This window comes from Engraulis encrasicolus, chromosome 5 (genome assembly GCF_034702125.1).
Source record: "Engraulis encrasicolus isolate BLACKSEA-1 chromosome 5, IST_EnEncr_1.0, whole genome shotgun sequence".
Classification (NCBI taxonomy): domain Eukaryota; kingdom Metazoa; phylum Chordata; class Actinopteri; order Clupeiformes; family Engraulidae; genus Engraulis; species Engraulis encrasicolus.
Genome location: NC_085861.1, coordinates 1,327,528 through 1,350,027, shown reverse-complemented (window position 1 = coordinate 1,350,027; position 22,500 = coordinate 1,327,528). Strand labels below are relative to the sequence as shown.

Genomic DNA, 22,500 nt, shown 5'->3' with positions numbered 1-22,500 from the left:
GCGCGCACACACACGTGTACTGTAAGCACACACACATGTAAGCGCGCACACATGCACACACACAGTCAGCATGTTCTAAATGCATGACTAACCCTTGCCCGCGGTAACACACACACACACACACATAAACATACATACACACACTTTTAAAACATTACACATTCACATACTGTATTGGCCATAAAATAATACAATGACAGTCATGCCTGTTTTATGGCCATCTCATGTGTTTGTGTGTGAAATGAAGTTATGAGTTGCTGCTGCTGCTGCTGCTGTGTGTGTGTGTATATGTGTGTGTGTTACCTGTGTGTGTGTGTTACCTGTGTGTGTGTGTGTGTGTGTGTGTGTGTGTGTGTGTGTGTGTGTTACCTGTGTGTGTGTGTGTGTGTGTGTGTGTGTGTGTGTGTGTGTGTGTGTGTGTGTTACCTGTGTGTGTGTGTGTGTGTGTGTGTGTGTGTGTGTGTGTGTGTGTGTGTGTGTGTGTGTGTGTGTGTGTGTGTGTTACCTGTGCTGGGAAGAACCAGAAGAAAATGTTGCTGTTATAGTGTGAGTGTGTCTGTGAGTGTGTGTGTGTGTGTGCAGCCTGATCTCCAAAAATTCTGTGCTCCTGGACACGGATGTTAAGGACACGAAATCCGTGTCCAGGAGCACGGATTTTGCCAAAATTCCGTGCTCCTGGACACGGAATTGTTTTCCGTGATCCTGGACACGGAATTGCTTTCTATAGGCTATTACCACAGCACTGTGTAACTCTATCATTAGAAAATACATACCAAATGCTAATCCTAAACAAAATAATGCTATAGCAATTTAAGTTGTGCCCTGACCAAAACATTCCCTAACCTTAACCTGTCATTAAAGACATATTTTTGAGAAATATCTTTTCCAGTTGGTTGCTAGGCTATCACATTCATATAATGAATGAAAGAAAACTAGCTGTGCCCAGACCAAAACAATCCCTAACCCTAACCTGTCAGTAGGAAGTGTTTTTTTTTTAGAAAAAATATTTGAAATTAGAAAAATCCTGAGAAAACACAAGACTGTGGAAACATAGAGCTGTGGGATTAGCCTATAGAGAGAGCACTTCTCTGTGTCCATCACGGAAAACAATTCCGTGTCCAGGAGCACAGAATTTTGGCAAAATCCGTGCTCCTGGACACGGATTTTGTGCCCTTAACATCCGTGTCCAGGAGCACAGAATTTTTGGAGATCATGTTGGTGTGTGTGTGTGTGTGTGTGTGTGTGTGTGACCTGAGCTGGGAAGAACCAGAAGAACATGTTGCTGTTATAGCGAGTGTGTGTGTGTGTGTGTGTGTGTGTGCTACCTGTGTGTGTGTGTGTGTATGTGTGTGCTACCTGTGTGTGTGTTTGTGTGTGTGTGTGTGACCTGTGTGTGTGTGTGTGTGTGTGTTACCAGTGTGTGTATCTTACCAGTGTGTGTGTGTTACCTGTGTGTGTGTGTGTGTGTGTGTGTGTGTGTGTGTGTGTGTGTGTGTGTGTGTGTGTGTGTGACCTGTGCTGGGAAGAACCAGAAGAACATGTTGCTGTTGTATTTCTTGTTGACGGTGAGGTATCCTGAATAGCTCTTGACATTCGCACCCGGGAGGGGACCCACCAGACTCAACCTCCTGGCTACACACACACACACACACACACACACACACACACACACACACACACACACACGTAAATAATACGTCAATAGGTACACAGCTACACACACACGGGTAAACAAAAAATGTCTTAACGTACACAGCTACACACACACACACACACACACACACACATCAATAGGTGCACCGCTACACACATACGGGTAAATATGTCTTTAGGTACACAGCTACACACGCACACACACACTGACGTAAACATGGTAGTTACACACACACACACACACACACACACACACACACACACACACACACACACACACACACACACAGAGTTACCCTCGTCTATGTTGCCCTGCTCCAGGTATGGGGTGAGGAAGAGGGGTTTCCCGGGGTCTCCTCCGGGGGCGCTGTTGAGGCGTCGCTGTTTCGATTTACCACAGAAGAAGACGGAGCAGCCCCGCTGCGATGAGGTCATCGATGAGGTCACATCCCGCGATGATGTCACAAATGATGACGTCATGGCGGGCAGCAGTGCCAACAGGAGGATCACCTCTCTCATCATCCTCATCATCCTCACCCTGCAACACACACACACACGGACACACAAGCGCACACACACACACGCACACACACCGTTTAGTGTAGGTCCTTCAATAAAACAAGCAGTGCTCCTTGAGCCTAAACAATCACCATCCTCACCCTGCAAAACAAACACACACACACACGCACACACACACACACACACGCGCGCGCACACACGCGCGCGCACACACACACGCGCACGCACACACGCGCACGCACATGCACACAAACACACACACACACACACACACACCCGCACGCACACGCACACTTTATTTAGACAGTCCCTCCAGTTTTTCGCGATTCAGCGATCGCGTGGATTCATGCAAATTCAATGATATTCCGCATAATTTCACGATGCCACGTAATTCCCCTTTGTCCCCTTCAACATTCTGTGGCAGGGGTGCTCAATAGGTCGATCGCGGTCGGACACTTAAAAAAAAAAGTCCAGGCGTCTACACTGTAGGCCTAAATAGACCACAAACACAACGACGTCTTCAGATAAGGAGGATAACTGTCAAGCGCCTCACTCAAACTCCATAAGTCATAACATCGGAGCACAAAAATAGGACGGCACGAGACGTTTGCCGATACCGTGCGCTATATGTTCAGTTAGTATAGGCAGCGTCACCACTCGAAAGAAACAGCCAGAGAAGAAAACAACAGCCCGAACACCGGCAATCCCCTGCTTTTTTCATATGCTCTGAGAAGTGCAGGCAAGATGCAACTCCCGCATTGAGCGTGGAGTTGGCTACTTCGATTAGATTTCATTGGCACGCGTTCGAGGGGAGAGTGAATGCTGTGTGCCTGTTTAACCTGAGTGCAGGCGCGTCTTCTCAAATGGTCTGTTCAGCGCGGCCGCTAGACAGAGAGCGCGCTTTTCGGTCCATTCAGTAGATGTCTCCTTCTTTATTTTTTGGAACTAGGGATGTCTGTAACGTCCACGAAGACAATATCATCCACGTGAAAACGCCAAACGCCCGCAAACCGCTGTTCTGTCTACTTCTCACAGCGGCATTAAAAAAGTCCTCCATGAAATCCCAAACCAACATCACTTCAAATAGGTGACAGCAAGCATGCACACATGAAATACCACTTCAGGGAGGGAGAAAATTGCTCTGCACTCATGTTAAAGTGAAAAGGGGATTACATAAAATCTGTCCAGAAACCAAGAGGGCATATATAAACTCATTCTCTGTAACAGGAGGAGGGCAACATCGTGTAGGAACATGACGGCTCTTGTGTTCCTGTATTACAATCAGAGAGTTCAGTGTGGTGTCTTGGAATCAGATGAGCCAATTGAAGTAGACATCTAAATTGGACAGTCTTATTTTCTTTTTTCCACTGTAAAAATGTTTTTCTTCTGCACTTTATGAGTGGGTGTGTTATCACTATTGTGATGAACAGCTTTGTAGTGTGACAAATGTGGCTGTATGTGCAGCTTTTTTGACTGTTGCTGTCGCTTACAGCTTTTGACTGTCCAAGACAGATTTCCTGCTGGATACATCTGAACTTGCCTGCCACCTGAATTACCCCCATGGCCAAATGTAACTTTTGTAAATGTAATTTGTGTTGGGATTTCAACAGAAAATTAAAAGGAAGTGTGTTTCTGAATCTCTCTCTCTTTTGTCTTACTGATTGTGGTTTTCAGTTACCAAAAAAACCCAGAAAGGGGTGCAAAATCTTTGCAAAAAATGAGAAAATGCCGCAAAATCTTTGCAAAAAATGAGAAAATGCCGCCACAAAATCAGACATTTTGACAGCAAAAATCACAAAATCCCAGTGCAAAATCCTGGAGGGACTGTTTAGAATAGGCCCTGCAATAAAACACGTGCCGCTTCTTGTAGTGCGCCTAAACAGTCACCACAGCACAGTGCTTCAAGATGTCACAGAGTGTGCACAGATCCACAGATCTGCACAGTCAGCATGAACAAGCACAGAGTCTGAAACCGCCGAGTTGACAAACGTCTACTAGTGGTAGGTGACGTTTCTGAAACATCCTGTTTTCAGGAGATCAAAATGTTCTTCAACAACTCCATGTTCCTCCTGACCTTGTGGGGAACAGTAAGGTCCATGGTCCACAGACATCGATGCATTTCTCTAGCCTGGCTTGCACAGAGTCCTGACCTGAACCCGATAGAACACCTTTGGGATGAATTAGTGCGGAGATTGAGAGCCAGGCCCTCTCAACCAACATCAGTGTGTCACCTCACCAATGTGCTTTTGGAAAAATGGTCAAAATATCCTATAAACACACTCCTCAACCTTGTGGACAGCCTTCTGTGACAGAGGTCATCTTGCACCTCGGCTGTCATCCATTCACTTGAAACAATTTAAAAAACACGTTTTTTTTGCGGTTACAGTCGGTGGAAGGTGTCCGTAACACTGAATGACAAAGATAGGCGAGTACATCTATGCAAAAAAAAGACCTAACCCCAAAAAAATTGATACAAAAGGTTTTTCAACTGATTTTGTTACCTCTAAGTGTCCTTAATAACATACTAAAAATCTAGGAAAATCTGACTTCAGGAAAGGTGTCATTTTCAAGATCAAAGTTTTTAAAAATAAAGGTTACTACATGATAATTACATTGGCATGAACTAACATGTTTTCAGGATCTGTTTGTTTGGAGTGCTGTTTGGGTGCATAAAGACACTACTGCTATGATAATATCCATGTGCTGTTTGTCAGGGCACATCATCAGTGATGAACCATGGTGTCACTAGGTATTTTGGGTCTTTCAGCAGCTGAACTGAATAGACAGGAGCCACTACATGTGTAAGTAGAGGGCAAGGTGAAACGGTTGGTACTGGAGACAGACAATGTCCTGAAAGGACATAGGGCTTTAGCATAGCTTTCAGGTAAGCCAGAGTAGGGCCTGTTGTAGCGTCATAGGCAAGGGTCAGGGCCTTGTATTCAATTAGGGCATGAGAAAGAGGACATGACTGGGAAACTGAGGCTATGTGGTCAGAGAATGATAGATGGTCATCAACAATGACACCTAGATTTCTTGTGGCCTTATTTGAGGCAACAGTAGCAGAATCCATATTGAGCTTGATAGCATGGCAACCTAAATCTTTGGCTGGGATCACCAGCAGTGCATTTGGGCGAGGCTCAACTGAAGGTTGCATTCCTTCATACTTGTGGATAGTTCAGAGAGGCAAGCGGAAATGTGTGTGACCGTGGAGTCATCTGGCACAAAGTAACTGTGCTTCATCGGTGTAACAGTAGTATGAGAAGCTGTGAGAACAGATAACATGGCCCAGTGATGTGGTGTACATGGCAAATAGGAGTCCCAGCACCAGCCCTTAGGACACCTCTGTGGAGAGGCTATGATTTGAGGACATCTGACCTTGCCCTTGATACATGCTAACAATGATACCACCAGACTCAAAGAATGTCTGGAAGAACATGAGACACATAAAACTCAATTATTTATCTAAGAGAGATGTTAAATAATCATGTTTTGAAAAAAAAATGCTAGCTGGTGTGTGCACAAAGATTTTTAGATTTACTACAAAACAAAAAGAGATGTCCATAATCTCTTCTGAAGATATCTTCTGGCTTACTAGAAACAAAATAAAAGAGTAATTTTGAGCTTGGCTTTTTCAGATTTTGAGGTTTTGCATTTTGAAATTTAATGCATATTTAATTAGATATAGTCCAATTACCATATTAAAACATAACATTTCAGAAAACTTGCAATACATTTTTTTCTCACAAATATGTGAGTAATCACCGGATTAAGTTTCATGGTGATATCGGCAAGCTAAATTTTTTGGCCTATTCACCTGGAGTGTCTCTTGACCCTTATAATAAGCCTATGGCAGCCATGTTGAAAAAAACTCATTTCCCAAAGTCAGATTTTACTAGATTTTTAGTATGTCATTTAGCAGGTCCAATAGTAATAGAATCCATAAAAAAACCTTTTGTATCAATTTTTTTGGGGTTAAACCCTAAATGTACTCGCCTAAGACGTCTTTGACCCAGCTGCAAAAGGAGGACTGGTATCATTTGGGTTAAGAATGGGAGTTAAAGTGATACTGTCCCATTTTTGCCTTATTTTACACCTCCCCTTGAGTTAAATAATAGGGTTTTACCGTTCTCCTGTACTTTCAACCGTTTTCTAGTTATGGCAGTGCAAATTTTACCTCCAAGCTAGCAGTTAACATTGAGTCCTATGAGACCAGTTAGCCGCCAGCTGGTCTCATAGGACTCAATGTTAACTGCTAGCATGGAGGTAAAATTTGCACTGCCATACCCAGAGAACGATTTTAAGTATAGGAGAACGGCAAAACCCTATTATTTAACTCAAGGGGAGGTGTAAAATAAGCTTATTTCCAAAAATGGGACAGTATCCCTTTAAGGCCGCTATACGACACTGCACAGAGACAGCAGAGCATGGTCTATGAGGACATGCAAGCATAATTAAACAGATATTGGAGCTGAACCTGTTGCGATAGGATGTGTTAAACTGCGACAGTCATTTGGCGCTTCTAGTAGAAAGGCTCGCTGCGTTTAGCCGCAACACTTTGCAAACACTACCACCATAGCGCAAAGACACACACACACACACACACACACACACACACACACACACACACACACACACACACACACACACACACACACACACACACACACACACACACACACACACACACACTTAAAGCAAGTAACCACACACACACACACACACACACACACACCAGGGCTCCAGACTAACTTTTTGCACTGGTTGCGCTGGTGCGCCTAAAAATTTTTTTTAGGTGCACCAGCACAAAATTTAGGTGCACCCAAATGTTTTCACCACCCCATACACACACGCACCTCAGCTTTAAAAAATAATAATTAAAAATAATAACAATAGCAATAATAATAGCAAGAATAATAATAATAGGCCTAATAATAATAATAATTATTATTATTATTATTATTATTATTATTATTATATTATTGTTGCTATATTTTAAAAGACCTGGAGCCTTTCATGTGCTATAGGCTAGTCCAAATGTGCTCCTTATAAAAGACATGACAGTAGGCTACCTAACTAACACATCTTGGCTACAAGTAGTTTGGCTGGTTGAAAAGACCAAATTAGTAGCCTTTTAGTGAGTATGTGTTTGACTAGTAAGATCAACATAAGGCTATGTTGATCTTACTAGTCAAACCAGCCTTTTCTGCAATAAGGCTATGCACACGGCACAAGCACAGACTTACAATATGAAGATAGATAGATGGATGTATAGATTTTTTTTTTTAACAAACCCTGCTAAAAATGTCATGATTTTTAAAATCCATAGACACAAATAGCATAGCCTATGTTTACAGTGGAATCTGAGGTGAGTTGGGTTTTGTCTATTTCCCCATTTTTGAGCGCTCTCCCTCTGCATAGGCCTAACGATTGTGGTATCTTAGCAAGCGCTACGAACAGACACGACAGCACTAGTGCGCTCGCTCGCTCACTCTCTCTCTCCCTCTCTCTCGTGCTGTCTCGAGGTGCATGAACGATGCCTTGCCGACTGATAGGCAGTATGTAGCCTGCCCTAGTCGCTATCAAAAAACTCACAGAAGTCCCGACAGACTAGCGCGTCACCTGTTGTTTGGCCAGCTCTGCATGCGGCTGAAACGGGCAATTATCCGCACCCGTCTGCGTGTTTGTGTGACAATGTTTAATATCCTCAAGCCATTTTGCTGTTTTTACCGTGATAGTAACTCTCTCGTGTTTAAAATATCCTCAAGTCATTTTGCTGTGTTTTACCGTGATTGTAACTCTCTCGTCCGTTGCAAAACTCGCCTGGTTGAAAACACAAAACTCGCTGGCACATGTGAACTCGGATAGTTGAGCGAAGTCGAACATTCTATTCTGAAACGTCGGGCTGCCTGTGAACGAGGAAGGGGGAGAAAGCTACCGGTAGTTCAGCGGAGTTGAAGGAATGGCCGCATCGACACGTTTTATTGTGTGATGATGGACCACTACTGTAGAATGACTATTAATTTTATGTCCATTAAAACGGTTGTTTGATAATTGATTTTGTTCTACTGATGGCTGGTCGCACCGGTGCGCCTAAAAATATTTTTTAGGCGCACCATTGAAAAAAATGGGCGCATATGCGACCAAATTGGTCGCACTCTGGAGCCCTGCACAGACAGAGTTACAGTAAGTAACCACACAAAGAAAAAAAAAAGAGTCTAGACACAATGTTACAGATAAGAGCAAGAGTCTGGCCAAACACACACAGAGACACACAGACACACAGACACACACACACACACACACACAGCAACACACAAACACACACACACAGACACACACACACACACACACACACACACACAGCAACACACAAACACACACACACAGTTGCAGCAAGCCACACACACACACACACACACACACACACACACACACACACACACACACACAGTTGCAGCAAGCCACACACACACACACACACACACACACACACACACACACACACACACAGTTGCAGCAAGCCACACACACACACACACACACACACACACACACACACACACACACACACACACACACACACACACACACACACACACACACTTGCAGCAGGTAGGTACACACACACACACACACACATAAACACACACACACATAAACACACACACACTTGCAGCAAGCATAGGGTGACCAGACGTCCCGGTTTGATCGAGACAGTCCCGGTTAGGAGTTGTGTGTCCCAGGTCCCGAGCAAACCCTCAAATATGCCACCCACTACATTGCGACATGTCTATCGGGGTAAATATATGGAAAAGATTAGATATTTACCGGCCACAATTAATGGCAGCCAGCGCTTGTATAGAAAGTCAGTTGCGATGTGTCATTCCTCCCTCTAAAATTGATTAGAATGCAGGAAATGGCATCTAAAAAGTATTTTTTTTCCTGGGGGAGGACCCCCAGACCCGCCCGCCAAATATTGTCCTTCATTCACGCACGAAGTGTCCCGGTTTCAGACTATAAAAATCTGATCACCCTAAGCAAGCAGCCACACACACACACACACACACACACACACACACACACACACACACACACACACACACACACACACACACAACCATTTACAGCAAGTAGCAACAACGTAGGCTAACACACACACACACCATTACAGCAAGCAACACAGTAAACACTAACCATGCCAGTAAGAATAGGCACTAGCCTGCAATGAAATAAGCGGCACTTCTTCTACCGAGCCTAGAACTAAACAATTAACGATTAATTTCCCAGAGGGGATCAATAAAGTTACTCTACTCCACATCACCACATCTAGCAGTATAGCATCTGGCGCCATATGTCTTGCTATTGACTACCCTGCGGTGGAGTTGGGAGTTGTTGTGAGTCCTACCTGCGAAGGTTGAATATTTCAGTCGAGAAGAGAGAGGAGAAAGGAGCAGCGCCGTTTTGGCGTCCCGGTGTCCTTCCAACTAAAATAGCAGAAGGTCGGGTTGAAAGTGTGGATGTTGTCGCAGTGGAGAAGATACAGAGTGAGAGAACAGGGAACTGCAGTCGCAGTTTAGGTCAAATGTGGCTCCGTTTACAGCTGACAGACAGCGGCAGACTGTCACATGACTTTAAATGCACTCAGCGGTCAGGTGACGTGTGACCGGTTCGCCCCCTCTTGGTTTCTGCGCTCGGTCAGCAAGATTTGCTTATTTTAGTTGCTTATTTATTGGCACGCGTGAGATAAAGAACTTGCTCTGTAGGCTACGCTCCTGTATGTTGTTGCCGAACTTTACTTAAAGCGCACGTTCATTTCCGCTTCCTGCTATTCTCGGCCGCTGATTGGTTGTTGGTGGGTACCCTCTCAGCCTCTCAGCTAATCCCAGAGCGGTGGGAGGCTGTAGGAGACATGACGTCACATTCTAGTTATCCCAACTGCATCCACCAGAAAGGCTGTAATGAATGCAGTTGGTATGTGGAAATGAATAGCCTACTGTAGGCCACATGTGCACATTAGTTGTAGCCACTTCAAAGGACGACAGAGACAGCAAATACAGTTTAAGGTCTTTATTTCCTGCCCTCTTACTCTGACATAATTAGATAAACATGAGTGCATTGTAACAGAAATATAAACTTTAAAGTGAAAGCCCATTTGGGAAACTCCAACACAACACACAAGTGATCACTGCACACAACGAAATTGCATTTATGCCTCACCCGTGAGGGCAGCCCCCAATGGCAGTCCCAGTGCGGCGGAACGGTACCATGCTCAGGGTACCCCAGTCATGGAGGAGGATGGGGGAGAGCACTGGTTAATTACTCCCCCCACCAACCTAGCGGGTGGGGAGTTGAACCAGCAACCTTTGGGCTACAAGTCTGACTCCCTAACCGCTCACCCATGACTGCCCTCCCTTTATGTGAAATCGCGGTGAGCAGTTTGGCCTATAGTTGTCTAGTCTTTGTTCTTTTTAAGGATCAACTAGCCAGCAATATGTCACCCCCCTCTCACTGTGGTTTAGGGTTCTCTGTATGTATATTGGTGTGCTGGCCAATTTGAATGTTAAGTAGGCTATTGACCTTGATTGGTGATGCTCTATTTCAGGCATCACCAACGTGGTGCCCGCGGGCGCCAGGTAGCCCTCCAGGAGCTTCTGAGGTGCCCACCAAGGATGTTAATAAACAGTCACGACTACAAGATTTTAGTCACAGTTAATGTTTTTCTTAATTTAAATATGAGATTAATTCTTTATAGCCTATGAAGAATATTTCCTTATAACTTATAAGCAAATGATCATTCAACTTAGTGTGATTTGGGAATGATGGCAAGACATCAGTAGAGGATTTTGAACAAAAGTAGCCCTCGGGTAGCTCTCAGTAGCCCTCGGGTAGCCCTTGGTGGCCCTCTGACCCAGAAAGGTTGGGGACCCCTGCTCTATTTGTTCACTGGCTTTGACATGGCATTGCATTGGGCATACACACTATCCCCCAAGTAGTGTCTCTCAACGGGGGCGGTACAGCCCCCCAAGGTCCCCCACTGTCCCCACAGCTACCCTCTATTGTAGTGTTTCTCAACGGGGCGGTACAGCCCCCCAGGGTCCCCCACTGTCCCCCACTGCTGCCCTCTATTGTAGTGTTTCTCAACGGGGGCGGCACAGCCCCCCAGGGTCCTCCACTGTCCCCCACTGCTACCCTCTATTGAGTTCTCAGCTCTGATTAAAAGTTAGTAGGTCTTCATCGGGGCTTGACACTGGCACCTGCCAACCGGCCAAATGCTGGTTAAACTTGGCTGTGGCTAGTAATACTTTCCGTGTCACTAACCAACTTGGCTGGCAGCTCATTCCTTGGTATGACATGCACATCATCATTGTAGCCTATATTCTGTTGCTTCCCCTTGTGTATCAAGTATTTATTGTATTTAAGTTCAAGAAAAAGCTCAGTAACTCAGTTTCTGTTTGCTTGATATAATTCTGTGTAGAAAGCTACGGTATACACTCATCTTGCTTTAGCACTTCATCTTCCGAGGTTAGACGTAATATAAAAATCTGTGGTTATTAGTGAAATACCTGAATGGCTAGTGACTCGGGAAAACCACTAGCCACAGTGGCCGGTGGATGAAAAAGTTAATGTCTAGCCCTGGTCTTCATCATGGGCCTCAGATCCACAATATAGTGTACAGAACATTAGGCCTGCGGCTCCCAAACGAGCCCATTGCACAGACTCCTATATTCCAGCAGGCCTAGATTTCCAGCCAAGTATTACATTATTATATTATTATTACATTGTTATATGATTACATTATTATTACATTGTTATATGATTACATTATTATTACATTGTTATATGATTACATTATTATTACATTGTTACATTATTGCATTATAAGTACCCCCTGACATGGGTCGTGAGTGACAAACTATTTTTTCTGTGCACCCCCTTTCACAACTCGATGGAGTAGAGTGCCATGCTTAGGGCACCTCAGTCATGGAGGAGGATTGGGACATTACCATCAGAGATATTCTAGACAGAGATACGTCATTTTGTTTCTTTTCCGGTATCCACTTTATGTCGGGTGAACGCCCCTTTAGGAGACCTTCGGTTAGGAGACCTTCGAAGTCTTGAGGTTGAGAATAAATGGAGTCCCCTTAGCACTGTAGATGGAGGTAGCGCACTTCTTGTGCAAACACCTCAAAAAGAGAAGAAGAGGGAGGGGACAACACCCCCTTAGGAGACCCAACCTGAGCACACGCTTTAGCATTGAGTGGGCGTGTTTCGCGAAATCTTGCTCTGATGTACTATTTTTGGCACCATGCTCAGGGCACCTCAGTCATGGAGGAGGATGGGGGACAGTAGAGTACCATGGAGGAGGATGGGGGACAGTAGAGTACCATGGAGGAGGATGGGGGACAGTAGAGTACCATGGAGGAGGATGGGGGACAGTAGAGTACCATGCTCAGGGCACCTCAGTCATGGAGGAGGATGGGGGACAGTAGAGTACCATGCTCAGGGCACCTCAGTCATGGAGGAGGATGGAGGACAGTAGAGTACCATGGAGGAGGATGGGGGATAGTAGAGTACCATGCTCAGGGCACCTCAGTCATGGAGGAGGATGGGTGACAGTAGGGTACCATGATCAGGGTACCCCAGTCATGGAGGAGGATGGGGGACAGTAGAGTACCATGCTCAGGGTACCCCAGTCATGGAGGAGGATGGGGGACAGTAGAGTACCATGCTCAGGGTACCTCAGTCATGGAGGAGGATGGGGGACAGTAGAGTACCATGGAGGAGGATGGGGGACAGTAGAGTACCATGATCAGGGTACCTCAGTAGAATGCATCACATTACATTACATTACATTACATTAAACTTAGCTCACGATTTTCTCCTTTTCGCCTATGTGTAATATGTGTAACTTGGTGTGTAAATCAGGAGTTCCCAACCTTTTCCAACGTGGGGCCCACTCGAAATTGTCACAAATGTTCAGGGTGCAATTCTGACCCAATAAAGAATAAAACTCAAATAAATCAATAGCAACACACACCGACGCATAGGTTGAAAATCACTGGTTTAAATACCTGTGGGTAATGTCTTATGTATGTATGTGTATGTATGTATGTGTATGTATGTGTATGTATGTGTATGTATGTATGTATGTATGTATGTATGTATGTATGTATGTATGTATGCATGTATGTATGTATGTATGTATGTGTGTAGGTATGTATGTGTGTATGCTACTTGATACCTTAATTTCCCCCTGGGATCAATAAGTGATATTCTACTCTACAGCGCCTTACAGTTATTATTCATCAGGGTATTGGTTACAGTCCCTGGAGCAATGTGGCGTCAGGTCAATGTTGCCCAAGGTCACATCAGCCATGGATGGAAAGGTCAGGTGGGATTTGAACCTACAACCACCAGATTACAAGACCAACTCCCTAACCACAAGAGCACGGCTGCTCCTGTGCTCAGCAAGCCTCAGTTATGGAGCTGAACACCGATCATCACATCTCAGAGTTTCCATTGCTCACATGTTTCCACATTCATGACGAGTTCACTGTAATTTGCTGCACAAGTCAAATGTGAACTGTAATGCCCCTCTCTCTTTCTCTCTCTCTCTCTCTCTGTGTGTGTGTGTGTGTGTGTGTGTGTGTGTGTGTGTGTGTGTGTGTGTGTGTGTGTGTGTGTGTGTTGGTAACGACCTGATTAGTGAGACAGACAGAGACACAGAGAGAGCGCGAGAGCGAGCAAGAGAGAGATGCGACCTGATTCCACTTTAAGAAGGCGGAAACCTCTCGCGCTGCTCTCTGTTTATATCACGAGCCAGGATTGTGGCACATGGACACGCGCCTGGAATCCCATCTCGACATGGCGAACCCGTAGGCGGGAGCGCGCACTAACAAACAACCCACTCGCGCGCAGCTTTTGGCAGCAACCCGCAAAGCGATCTATTCGACTGTCATCTCATCTGTGTGCTCTCGTGACGTGCTCGATTCGATGCGCCTTCGATGCTGAAGCACGAGAGCGCCAACCAACCGCCACACTGGGGCGACTAAATGCAGCAACACAGCGCAACGCGAATGAGTAGCGGAGGAGTAGCGAAGTAGAACAGGAGACCGAAGGCTCGCGGGCGGCGACAAGGGGAAGACAGACGGAATAAGGGGCGCGCGGTGATAATGTGACATGGTCGAGGTGGCAGTGGCCGACCGGAGCAGCTTCTCTGTTTTTAAAAGGCGCATGCGTGTCCGTCTCGAGCGGAGCGCGAGGGCATGTCATGGCAGCGTCTAGCAACTCCAGCCTCAGCGGATCATCTCTCTCCTCCGGTAAGACACACACACACACACACACACACACACACACACACACACACACACACACACACACACACACACACACACACACACACACACACACACACACACACACACACAGCTCTGCTGTCCTCCGTTAAGTCACATCCGATAGCCAATATGGAATCTATCATCATCATCATCATCATCATCATCATCATCATCATATAGGCCTACTAACCCTAAAGAGTTACTGAATGGTTATAATAGGCTAATACTACAATGATTACAAAGTAAAAATAGAGCAATGCAAGAATGTAATAGTGTGTTATAGTGGTGTTCGGCCTATTGGTCACATCAAGTGCTGAGTGTTACTACCGGGCATATTGAGTAATAAAATAATATACTCTAGAAAGTTGCACTCCACCTGCTGGTGGGGTTAGGTGCCTCGATATAGGGCATTGGTTACAGTCCCTGGAGCAGTGTGGGGTTAGGTGCCTTGGTACAGGGTATTGGTTACAGTCCCTGGAGCAGTGTAGGGTTAGGTGCATTGGTACAGGATATTGGTTACAGCCCTTGGAGCAGTGTGGGGTTAGGTGCCTTGGTACAGGGTATTGGTTACAGTCCCTGGAGCAGTGTGGGGTTAGGTGCCTTGGTACAGGATATTGGTTACAGTCCCTGGTGCAGTGTGGGGCTTGGTGAACTTAGCCCATAGAGTGAGGTAGGGAGTGCAAGTGTAGGATTCGAACCAGCAACCCCCTGATGGTAGTTTACTAGTGTAGTGTAAGGTTAATCCAGAACAAAATCAATATTCATGTCAACATGTACTGTGACTACTCTGTCTATTGAAGCTATATAGCCCTATAATATCTATGGACTCCTTGTTTTGAATTACCTTTGCAACACAATAATTCCACAAAAAATGAAAAAAATATGTAATTTAAGTTATATATTCTTACTTTTAAAGTTATATTACCTTACTTTTCTTGTGTATGTTGAACAGATTTTGTGTTAAACTTTCACTATGTAGGCATTTAGGATATAACTTAATTTGTTATCGAAATATTGTTCCAAATGTTACTTTTCATAAGGGGTGTATTCATTATTGGTGTTCACTGTATTTGCCTCTGTCTTTCAAATTGGATATGCATTTGCCAAAGTATCTTTCAGACTGAAAACAGACCCATATCTGGTACATCCAATACAATATGAAACAAATTATTACAGAAATGATAAAACATGTTAGACTGAACTGAAAATGAAACCCACATTATGATAGGCTATAAGACACTAATCACTTTAAATGAATAGACAGAAAACACAGCGTGTGTTTGTGAGAAAAGCCCCTTCTCTCTCTCTCTCTCTCTCTCTCTCTCGCTCTCTCTCTCACTCTCCTCTCTCTCTTTCCCTATGTCTCCTCTCTCGCTCTCTCTCGCTCTCTCTCTCTCTCTCTCTCTCTCTCTCTCTCTCTCTCTCTCTCTCTCTCTCTCTCCCCTCTCTCTCTCACTCTCCTCTCTCTCTTTCCCTATGTCTCCTCTCTCTCTCTCTCTCTCTCTCTCTCCACACTCCGAGACCGGTCCCCTCTGTCTCTGATCCGTCCAGATGTTTCAGCGACTACAAATGAATCAGCTGGCTATTGGTAGCAAATACAACTTTCAACACCACGGAGGTGACATGTCTCTGCTGTCGACATTGCCATGCTAACTTACTAACTACCTTATGTAAAAGTTAGCTAACATAACTCTGAAACGACATGGTCGCACTAATTCCAACTATCTTATACGATAGCTAACATAGCTCTGAAACAGACTCCAAAACATCATGTTGGCAGTGTGTGTGTGTGTGTGTGTGTGTGTGTGTGTGTGTGTGTGTGTGTGTGTGTGTGTGTGTGTGTGTGTGTGTGTGTGTGACAGACAGAGAGAGACAGAGGGAGAGAGAAGGGAGAGAGAGACAGAAAGAGAGAGGGAGAGAGAGACAGAAAGAGAGACAGACAGACAGAGAGAGAGACAGAAAGAGAGAGAGAGAGAGAGACAGAGAGAGAGAGAGAGAGAGAGAGAGAGAGAGAGAGAGAGAGAGAGAGAGAGAAAAGCAGATTTCTGATCTAACCACCACCGGCAAAGGGAAATCTGTACTTAGTGTGTGTGTGTGTGTGTGTGTGTGTGTGTGTGTGTGTGTGTGTGTGTGTGGTAACAGGCCTGTGATTATGTTGCTGCTCTGGCTGCAATTATCAGACGTCACCAGAAGCAACCAGGCCACACACACACACACACACACACACACACACACACACACACACACACACACACACACACACACACACACACACACACGCACACTGACACACACATACACACACACCGACACACACACACACACGCGCACACATACACACACACACACACACACACACACACCGACACACACAAACACACACACACACACACATAGGCCTGGACGATTTTTCAATTTCAATTTTAATCGCGATGTGAACATTTTCAACGATTATAAATTAGACGTTCGATGCGCATTCAAAAACTGTTTTTTTTTTTTTGTCCGATCGCGCTGTGTACTCTTATTTTGAAATTGCGCCCCAGGCGCTAGGAAGAAGCATCCCATGCCCCCTCAGTCTGATTCTCCCCAGGGGCTGTTCACTCACGGAACTTCCTATTAGCCACAATTGGCTAACCCTAACCACGGGACAGTGCAAAATGAATGGGTGTCAATGGAGTTTTTTACCATTATAATTTTTGTGATTTTTTATAATTTTTTGTCCTGAAATATGAATATTAAGTTCGAAGCTAGAAATAATAAGACCCCATTTGAGTAGCGTTTCGATTATTTTGCGCCACTAGATTATTATATACTGGGTCACAAAGCTCAATTTTTATGGGGCCAAACCCATAAACATTAGCACGATGCTAGCGAGTACAGGTTGAAATCTTCTAACCAGCTGTAAAACTACACACCTGAACGATTTGTCAATACAGCCTATTGTTAAACAACAGTCATAGTGCTTACCAGGAATGTTTTGTTGATAATATTTGTGACTGGAAATGGCAGTAGCAATGTATTTAGCATGGGTTCCCCTTTCCATTCCATACATTTTCCCACATGAAGGACTGGCCTACGCTCGTTACTGCAGAATGCATGCAAAGCTAACTGGCTACAATGGGAACCAATGAGACTGAGCCTTCTCCCCTGTGTTCTAATTTCTCTGTTCTCCCTCATCTTTGACAGTCACTGCTAGCCAAAGAGGCTTGAGACAAGAGGGCTTACTCACGTCATAACAGCGTAGTACGAAATGATGGCAAGGGGAGTACGGAAATGTTATTCTTCTTCTACGGTCAGGGAAGCATGCAATGACACTTCCGCGAGGGTCGGAGTGTGGAACAGGTCATAGGACAGCATGAATGTTTGTCAGCTGTCCTTAATTACCCTCAGCAATTACTGCTGACCAACAGCTGCTGTTAATTTGGCCACAAATTATCCATCATGGTGTCGCCCCCACTGAGCATGCGCAAGGGAGTACGGAAATTGTATCCATCGCACCCACTGACCAATGACCATGCGCAAGGGAGTTAATTTTCCATCCACTCGTGTCCTCAGGCAACGCCCCCGTACTACACCGTGGCCAATGCATTTCCCCCCGAGAGATTGTTCTTCTGTTGAGTTTCTTTGCTGCTGGCCTCAGGCATCACAGATTGTAAGGTAGACTACAAGGGAAGGACGGTATCAGAGCCTGTAAATAAATAAATTATTTACAATGTTCTCTATGCTTCATTTTTGAAAGTAATGACCCACATTTGATTGCAAACAATGTGTTAGGACTTCGAATTGGTTTAGCAGTAGCTGTAGCTACTAGCTAGTTGCTAACACAAATGAAGGCAAATTGTGTTTGAGCTCTGCTGGCTGGTAGCTAACTAGTGGTACTTAAAAAACGAATTGCTTGATGGTGCTTTTCACACCTTTAAACAGTCCCCAAATAGTTCGTTTGGAATGCTAAGCCCCTCTTAAGACTACAAACAAAGTTATGAGCAACTTGACGATTTATTATTGGCTGTTGCATTTAATCAACATTGCATCAAATGTGCCATTTTCTTGTTGACAAAACCTGAGATGTCCTCTTTGCTGGGTCCATATTATTGCATCTGATTCTCATTATGCACGTGAGAGCTGCATAAACAAAGTCATACCGTAATAAGCAACATTTGTTTGAAAAGTGTTATCTTCAGGCTTATTGGTTTTCTCACTAAGAAATAAATCTTTATGAATGCAGTCTGCAAATATAGGCTAACAGATAATCTTATGTCATTTAAAAAAAAACAAAAAACTGAAGTGTGGCAATGAGAACAAGGCAGGCACCTCACCCCACAGTGCTCCAGAAGTATAGAGGCCCTGTATGAGAGAGTTTTTTTTCCATCCTGTCAATGGAAGCTAAATATCTGCTGTGGGTGTGAGTGCGTTATTGGTCAAGTCAAGTCAAGTTGGTTTTATTGTCAATTTCTTTACATGCACTGGTCATACAAAGAATTTGAAATTACGTTTCTTGCTTTCCCATGCAGACATAGACTAATCTAGGTAAGGACATAGACAGTATAGACATAGACAGTACTCATACATGGACATAAGACAGTATGGACATAGACAGTGCTCATACAGACATTTAAAGTGCAAGACTGGACAACAGAAGACTTGTAGAGAACATACATTAAGAGGAGGTATTTGTTGTGCTTTTTCTAAAAGTCCTTTATAGTGTTCTGACATAGTAATAGTAGCATTTTGAAGAAAAATAAATATTAAAATAGGTCTATCAAGTACACCAGCAGCAGTGAGTGTGTGTGTGTGTGTGTGTGTGTGTGTGTGTGTGTGTGTGTGTGTGTGTGTGTGTGTGTGTGTGTGTGTGTGTGTGTGTGTGTGTGTGTGTGTGTGTGTGTTTGTTTGTGTTTAGTGCAGGTAGAAAGTGCGGTGTGCGTCTGTGTGTGTGTCTGTGTGTCTGTGTGTGTGTGTGTGTGTGTGTGTGTGTGTGTGTGTGTGTGTGTGTGTGTGTGTGTGTGTATTGGGAGGAATTTGGAAAAACTGGGGGACTCGGGGACTTTGAATTGAGTAGGCTACCCCTGCTATTATAGGCAATTGCACCTTTAGTCTTGTTAATATTTGTATAATATTTGTATGTTGATATTTGTGTCTGTGTTCACAAAGGGTCAAAATAAGGAAATAAAAGAAAATATTTATTTTTGTACTTTTCATAATATTTAACATTTCTAAGTCCATAATGTATTTCTATTTTTGTATTCATCCTCCAGACGCACTTTATTTGCTGTTATTTTGAGTTTCTTTGTTGTACCTTTATTTTGACGTTGTCCTGTCTTACATGTTGCTATATGTCACTTCCCGTTTGGAGTACAAAGAAATTCATGAATGAAAGCGGTAGCGTGTGAGTGAGTTGCTCCACGCAAGGTTCAAGTTCAAGTGCGCTTTTCAAGTCAAAGGAAGCGTTAAAGTTGTAAGCTTTTTAAGAAGAGTATCCTGAAGTCTCCAAGTCCATTCTTAGTCAACAAGCGGGAAAAGTGGTATGTGTAACTTGTCTTTTGTCATTTTCGTTTTGTTTATGTCTTATTATTTTGGTGTTTAAGAGCATATGATTTAGTCCTGTGTTTTTTGTTTGTCTTTTTAGTTCTACGGTGTTTTCAGTGTTTCAACGTCGTATGAATGAGTTGGTGCAAAATAAAACATCAGTAAACCTGGACCTCGACTTTGCCTGTTGACTGGGAACGGCATACATATTTGTTTTAGACCTCTTGTGGTAAAAGATATTTGCTTTAGGCATTTATCTCTCATTTTGCTCCTTTATAGATATTTTGTAGGCTATATTGTATATACAATATTAACTTGTGTATTTCTCATGCCCTTCATGCCCCCCTCCCCCGGGAATTAAAAAAAAAAATGTAAATATGATTTTATTCATATCGTGATTAAAATCGAAATCGAAAATTTGGGCGAGAAATAATCGAAATCTAAGTTTTTCTCATATCGCCCAGGCCTACACACACACACACACACACACACACACACACACACACACACACACACACACACACACACACACACACACTGACACACACACACTCTCTCTCTCTCTCTCTCTCTCTCTCTCTCTCTCTCTCTCTCTCTCTCTCTCACACACACACACACACACACTCTCTCTCTCTCTCTCTCTCTCTCTCTCACACACACACACACAGTCTCTGTCTCTCTCTCTCTCTCTCTCTCTCTCTCTCTCTCTCTCTCTCTCTCACACACACACACACACACACACAGGCACGCACATCCACACTCACACTCATACACTCATACCTCTCTCTCTGTCTGTCTGTCTGTCTTTCTCTTTGCATTTGTCAGTCTAGGCATATCCCTCTCTTCCACTCTCTCTCTCTCACACACAGAAACTCCCACACATAGGGCTGTCACAATATTCAATATGTCAATATATCGTACAATAAGTTTTTACAAGCATGATAACTTTTTTGTTACAATAAGTTTTTGCATGCTTCTTTTGTTTTCCTTGTCACTCTCTCTTAGACTGAATATCGATAGGTACATTTCACTCAGTGCAATGATGCCAAACTTTGGTGTCCTTTTAATTTTCAGTCTGTCTACCTTGTCTATTTATCTATCTACCCCTCTATCTCGCACCCCCTGCTGCGACGCTTTCAAAATTAGAAAGGGTATATTCGCATGTCTATCCCATTGTCATTATATTGTTTGAAAATGACAGAGAAGACAATATTATCGTATATCGCAATAATTTCTTGGCCAATTTATCGTCCAGCAAAATGTGTTATTGTGACAGCTCTACACACTCACTACCACACACACACACACACACACACACACACACACACACACACACACACACACACACACACACACTCACTACCACACACACACACACTCACTATCACACGTGTCCTCAGTGTGCTCTAGCTGCGTCCTGTAGAGAGTCCATCTGTCTCATACAACACTCTACTCTACAGAAACCTGGGTGTGTACACGTGTGTGTGTGTGTGTGTGTGTGTGTGTGTGTGTGTGTGTGTGTGTGTGTGTGTGTGTGTGTGTGTGTGTTCAGGAGGGAAATGTGCTGAGTGTCTGGAGGGTTTAAGTGCTGACAGAGAGACTCAACGTCAATACGACATACAGTTAGATATATGGACACACACACACACACACACACACACACACACACACACACACACACACAGTGTGTGTGTTGGGGGGCCCTAGTTTGTGTGTGTACATTATTCCTCTAATACTGTAATCATGTATGTGTGTGTGTGTGTGTGTGTGTGTGTGTGTGTGTGTGTGTGTGTGTGTGTGTGAGTGCCCTAGTGGGCCTGTCAGTGTTATACATTAGTGCATTTATATATATATATATGTGTGTGTGTGTGTGTGTGTGTGTGTGTGTGTGTGTGTGTGTGTGTGTGTGTGTGTGTGTGTGTGTGTGTGTGTGTACATTATCTAGGCTTCCGTATAATAATCAGTTTCATTATTTTGTGTTTCTTAGACCCTGAAGAGTTCCAGCCACCTATATGGAAATCATACTGTAAGTAAGCTGATGGTGTGTGTGTGTGTGTGTGTGTGTGTGTGTGTGTGTGTGTGTGTGTGTGTGTGTGTGTGTGTGTGTGTGTGTGTGTGTGTGTGTGTGTGTGTGTGTGTGTGTGTGTGTCACCCGCTTGTTCGGCTCTCACTCATGGAATGCTCGCTTACGTTCCCGCTAGTTTAACTGCCACTGCAGAAGCGAGACGTTAACTGTCAATAGCAGCACTCCAAGTTCCATTTTTTAAAAATCTCAGAATCCAAATGGCTTTTACTCTCCTCCAGAACACAGAAAAGATTCTATTGGACTTAGTAATAGAGACCGACCGATATGGGTTTTTCTAAGGCCGATGCCGATACCGATATTAAGCGGTGAGAGTGAGAGTCAGCCGATGGCCGATGTGACCTGCCGATTTTTATGGCCGATATGCTATCGTATTATACCTTA

At 44.1% G+C, this 22,500-nt stretch overlaps 2 protein-coding genes across 2 annotated transcripts in view; one reads left to right on the top strand and one right to left on the bottom strand.

Moving 5' to 3' along the window:
• The window catches only part of cpvl (carboxypeptidase vitellogenic like), a 26,519-nt gene extending 16,553 nt beyond the window's left edge, over positions 1-9,966 (bottom strand). Inside the window, exons 1-3 of the mRNA XM_063198491.1 lie at positions 9,578-9,966; positions 1,950-2,191; positions 1,514-1,632 (exon numbers count right to left, since the gene is read on the bottom strand). Coding sequence (XP_063054561.1) covers positions 1,514-1,632; positions 1,950-2,184 — 354 coding nt within the window. The 5' untranslated portion in view covers positions 2,185-2,191; positions 9,578-9,966. The remainder of the gene's footprint in view (positions 1-1,513; positions 1,633-1,949; positions 2,192-9,577) is intronic.
• A 4,039-nt stretch (positions 9,967-14,005) lies between these two features.
• Positions 14,006-22,500, top strand: part of chn2 (chimerin 2) — a 21,907-nt gene continuing 13,412 nt past the window's right edge. Inside the window, exons 1-2 of the mRNA XM_063198396.1 lie at positions 14,006-14,492; positions 22,021-22,059. Of these exons, the coding sequence (XP_063054466.1) occupies positions 14,444-14,492; positions 22,021-22,059 (88 nt within the window). The 5' untranslated portion in view covers positions 14,006-14,443. The remainder of the gene's footprint in view (positions 14,493-22,020; positions 22,060-22,500) is intronic.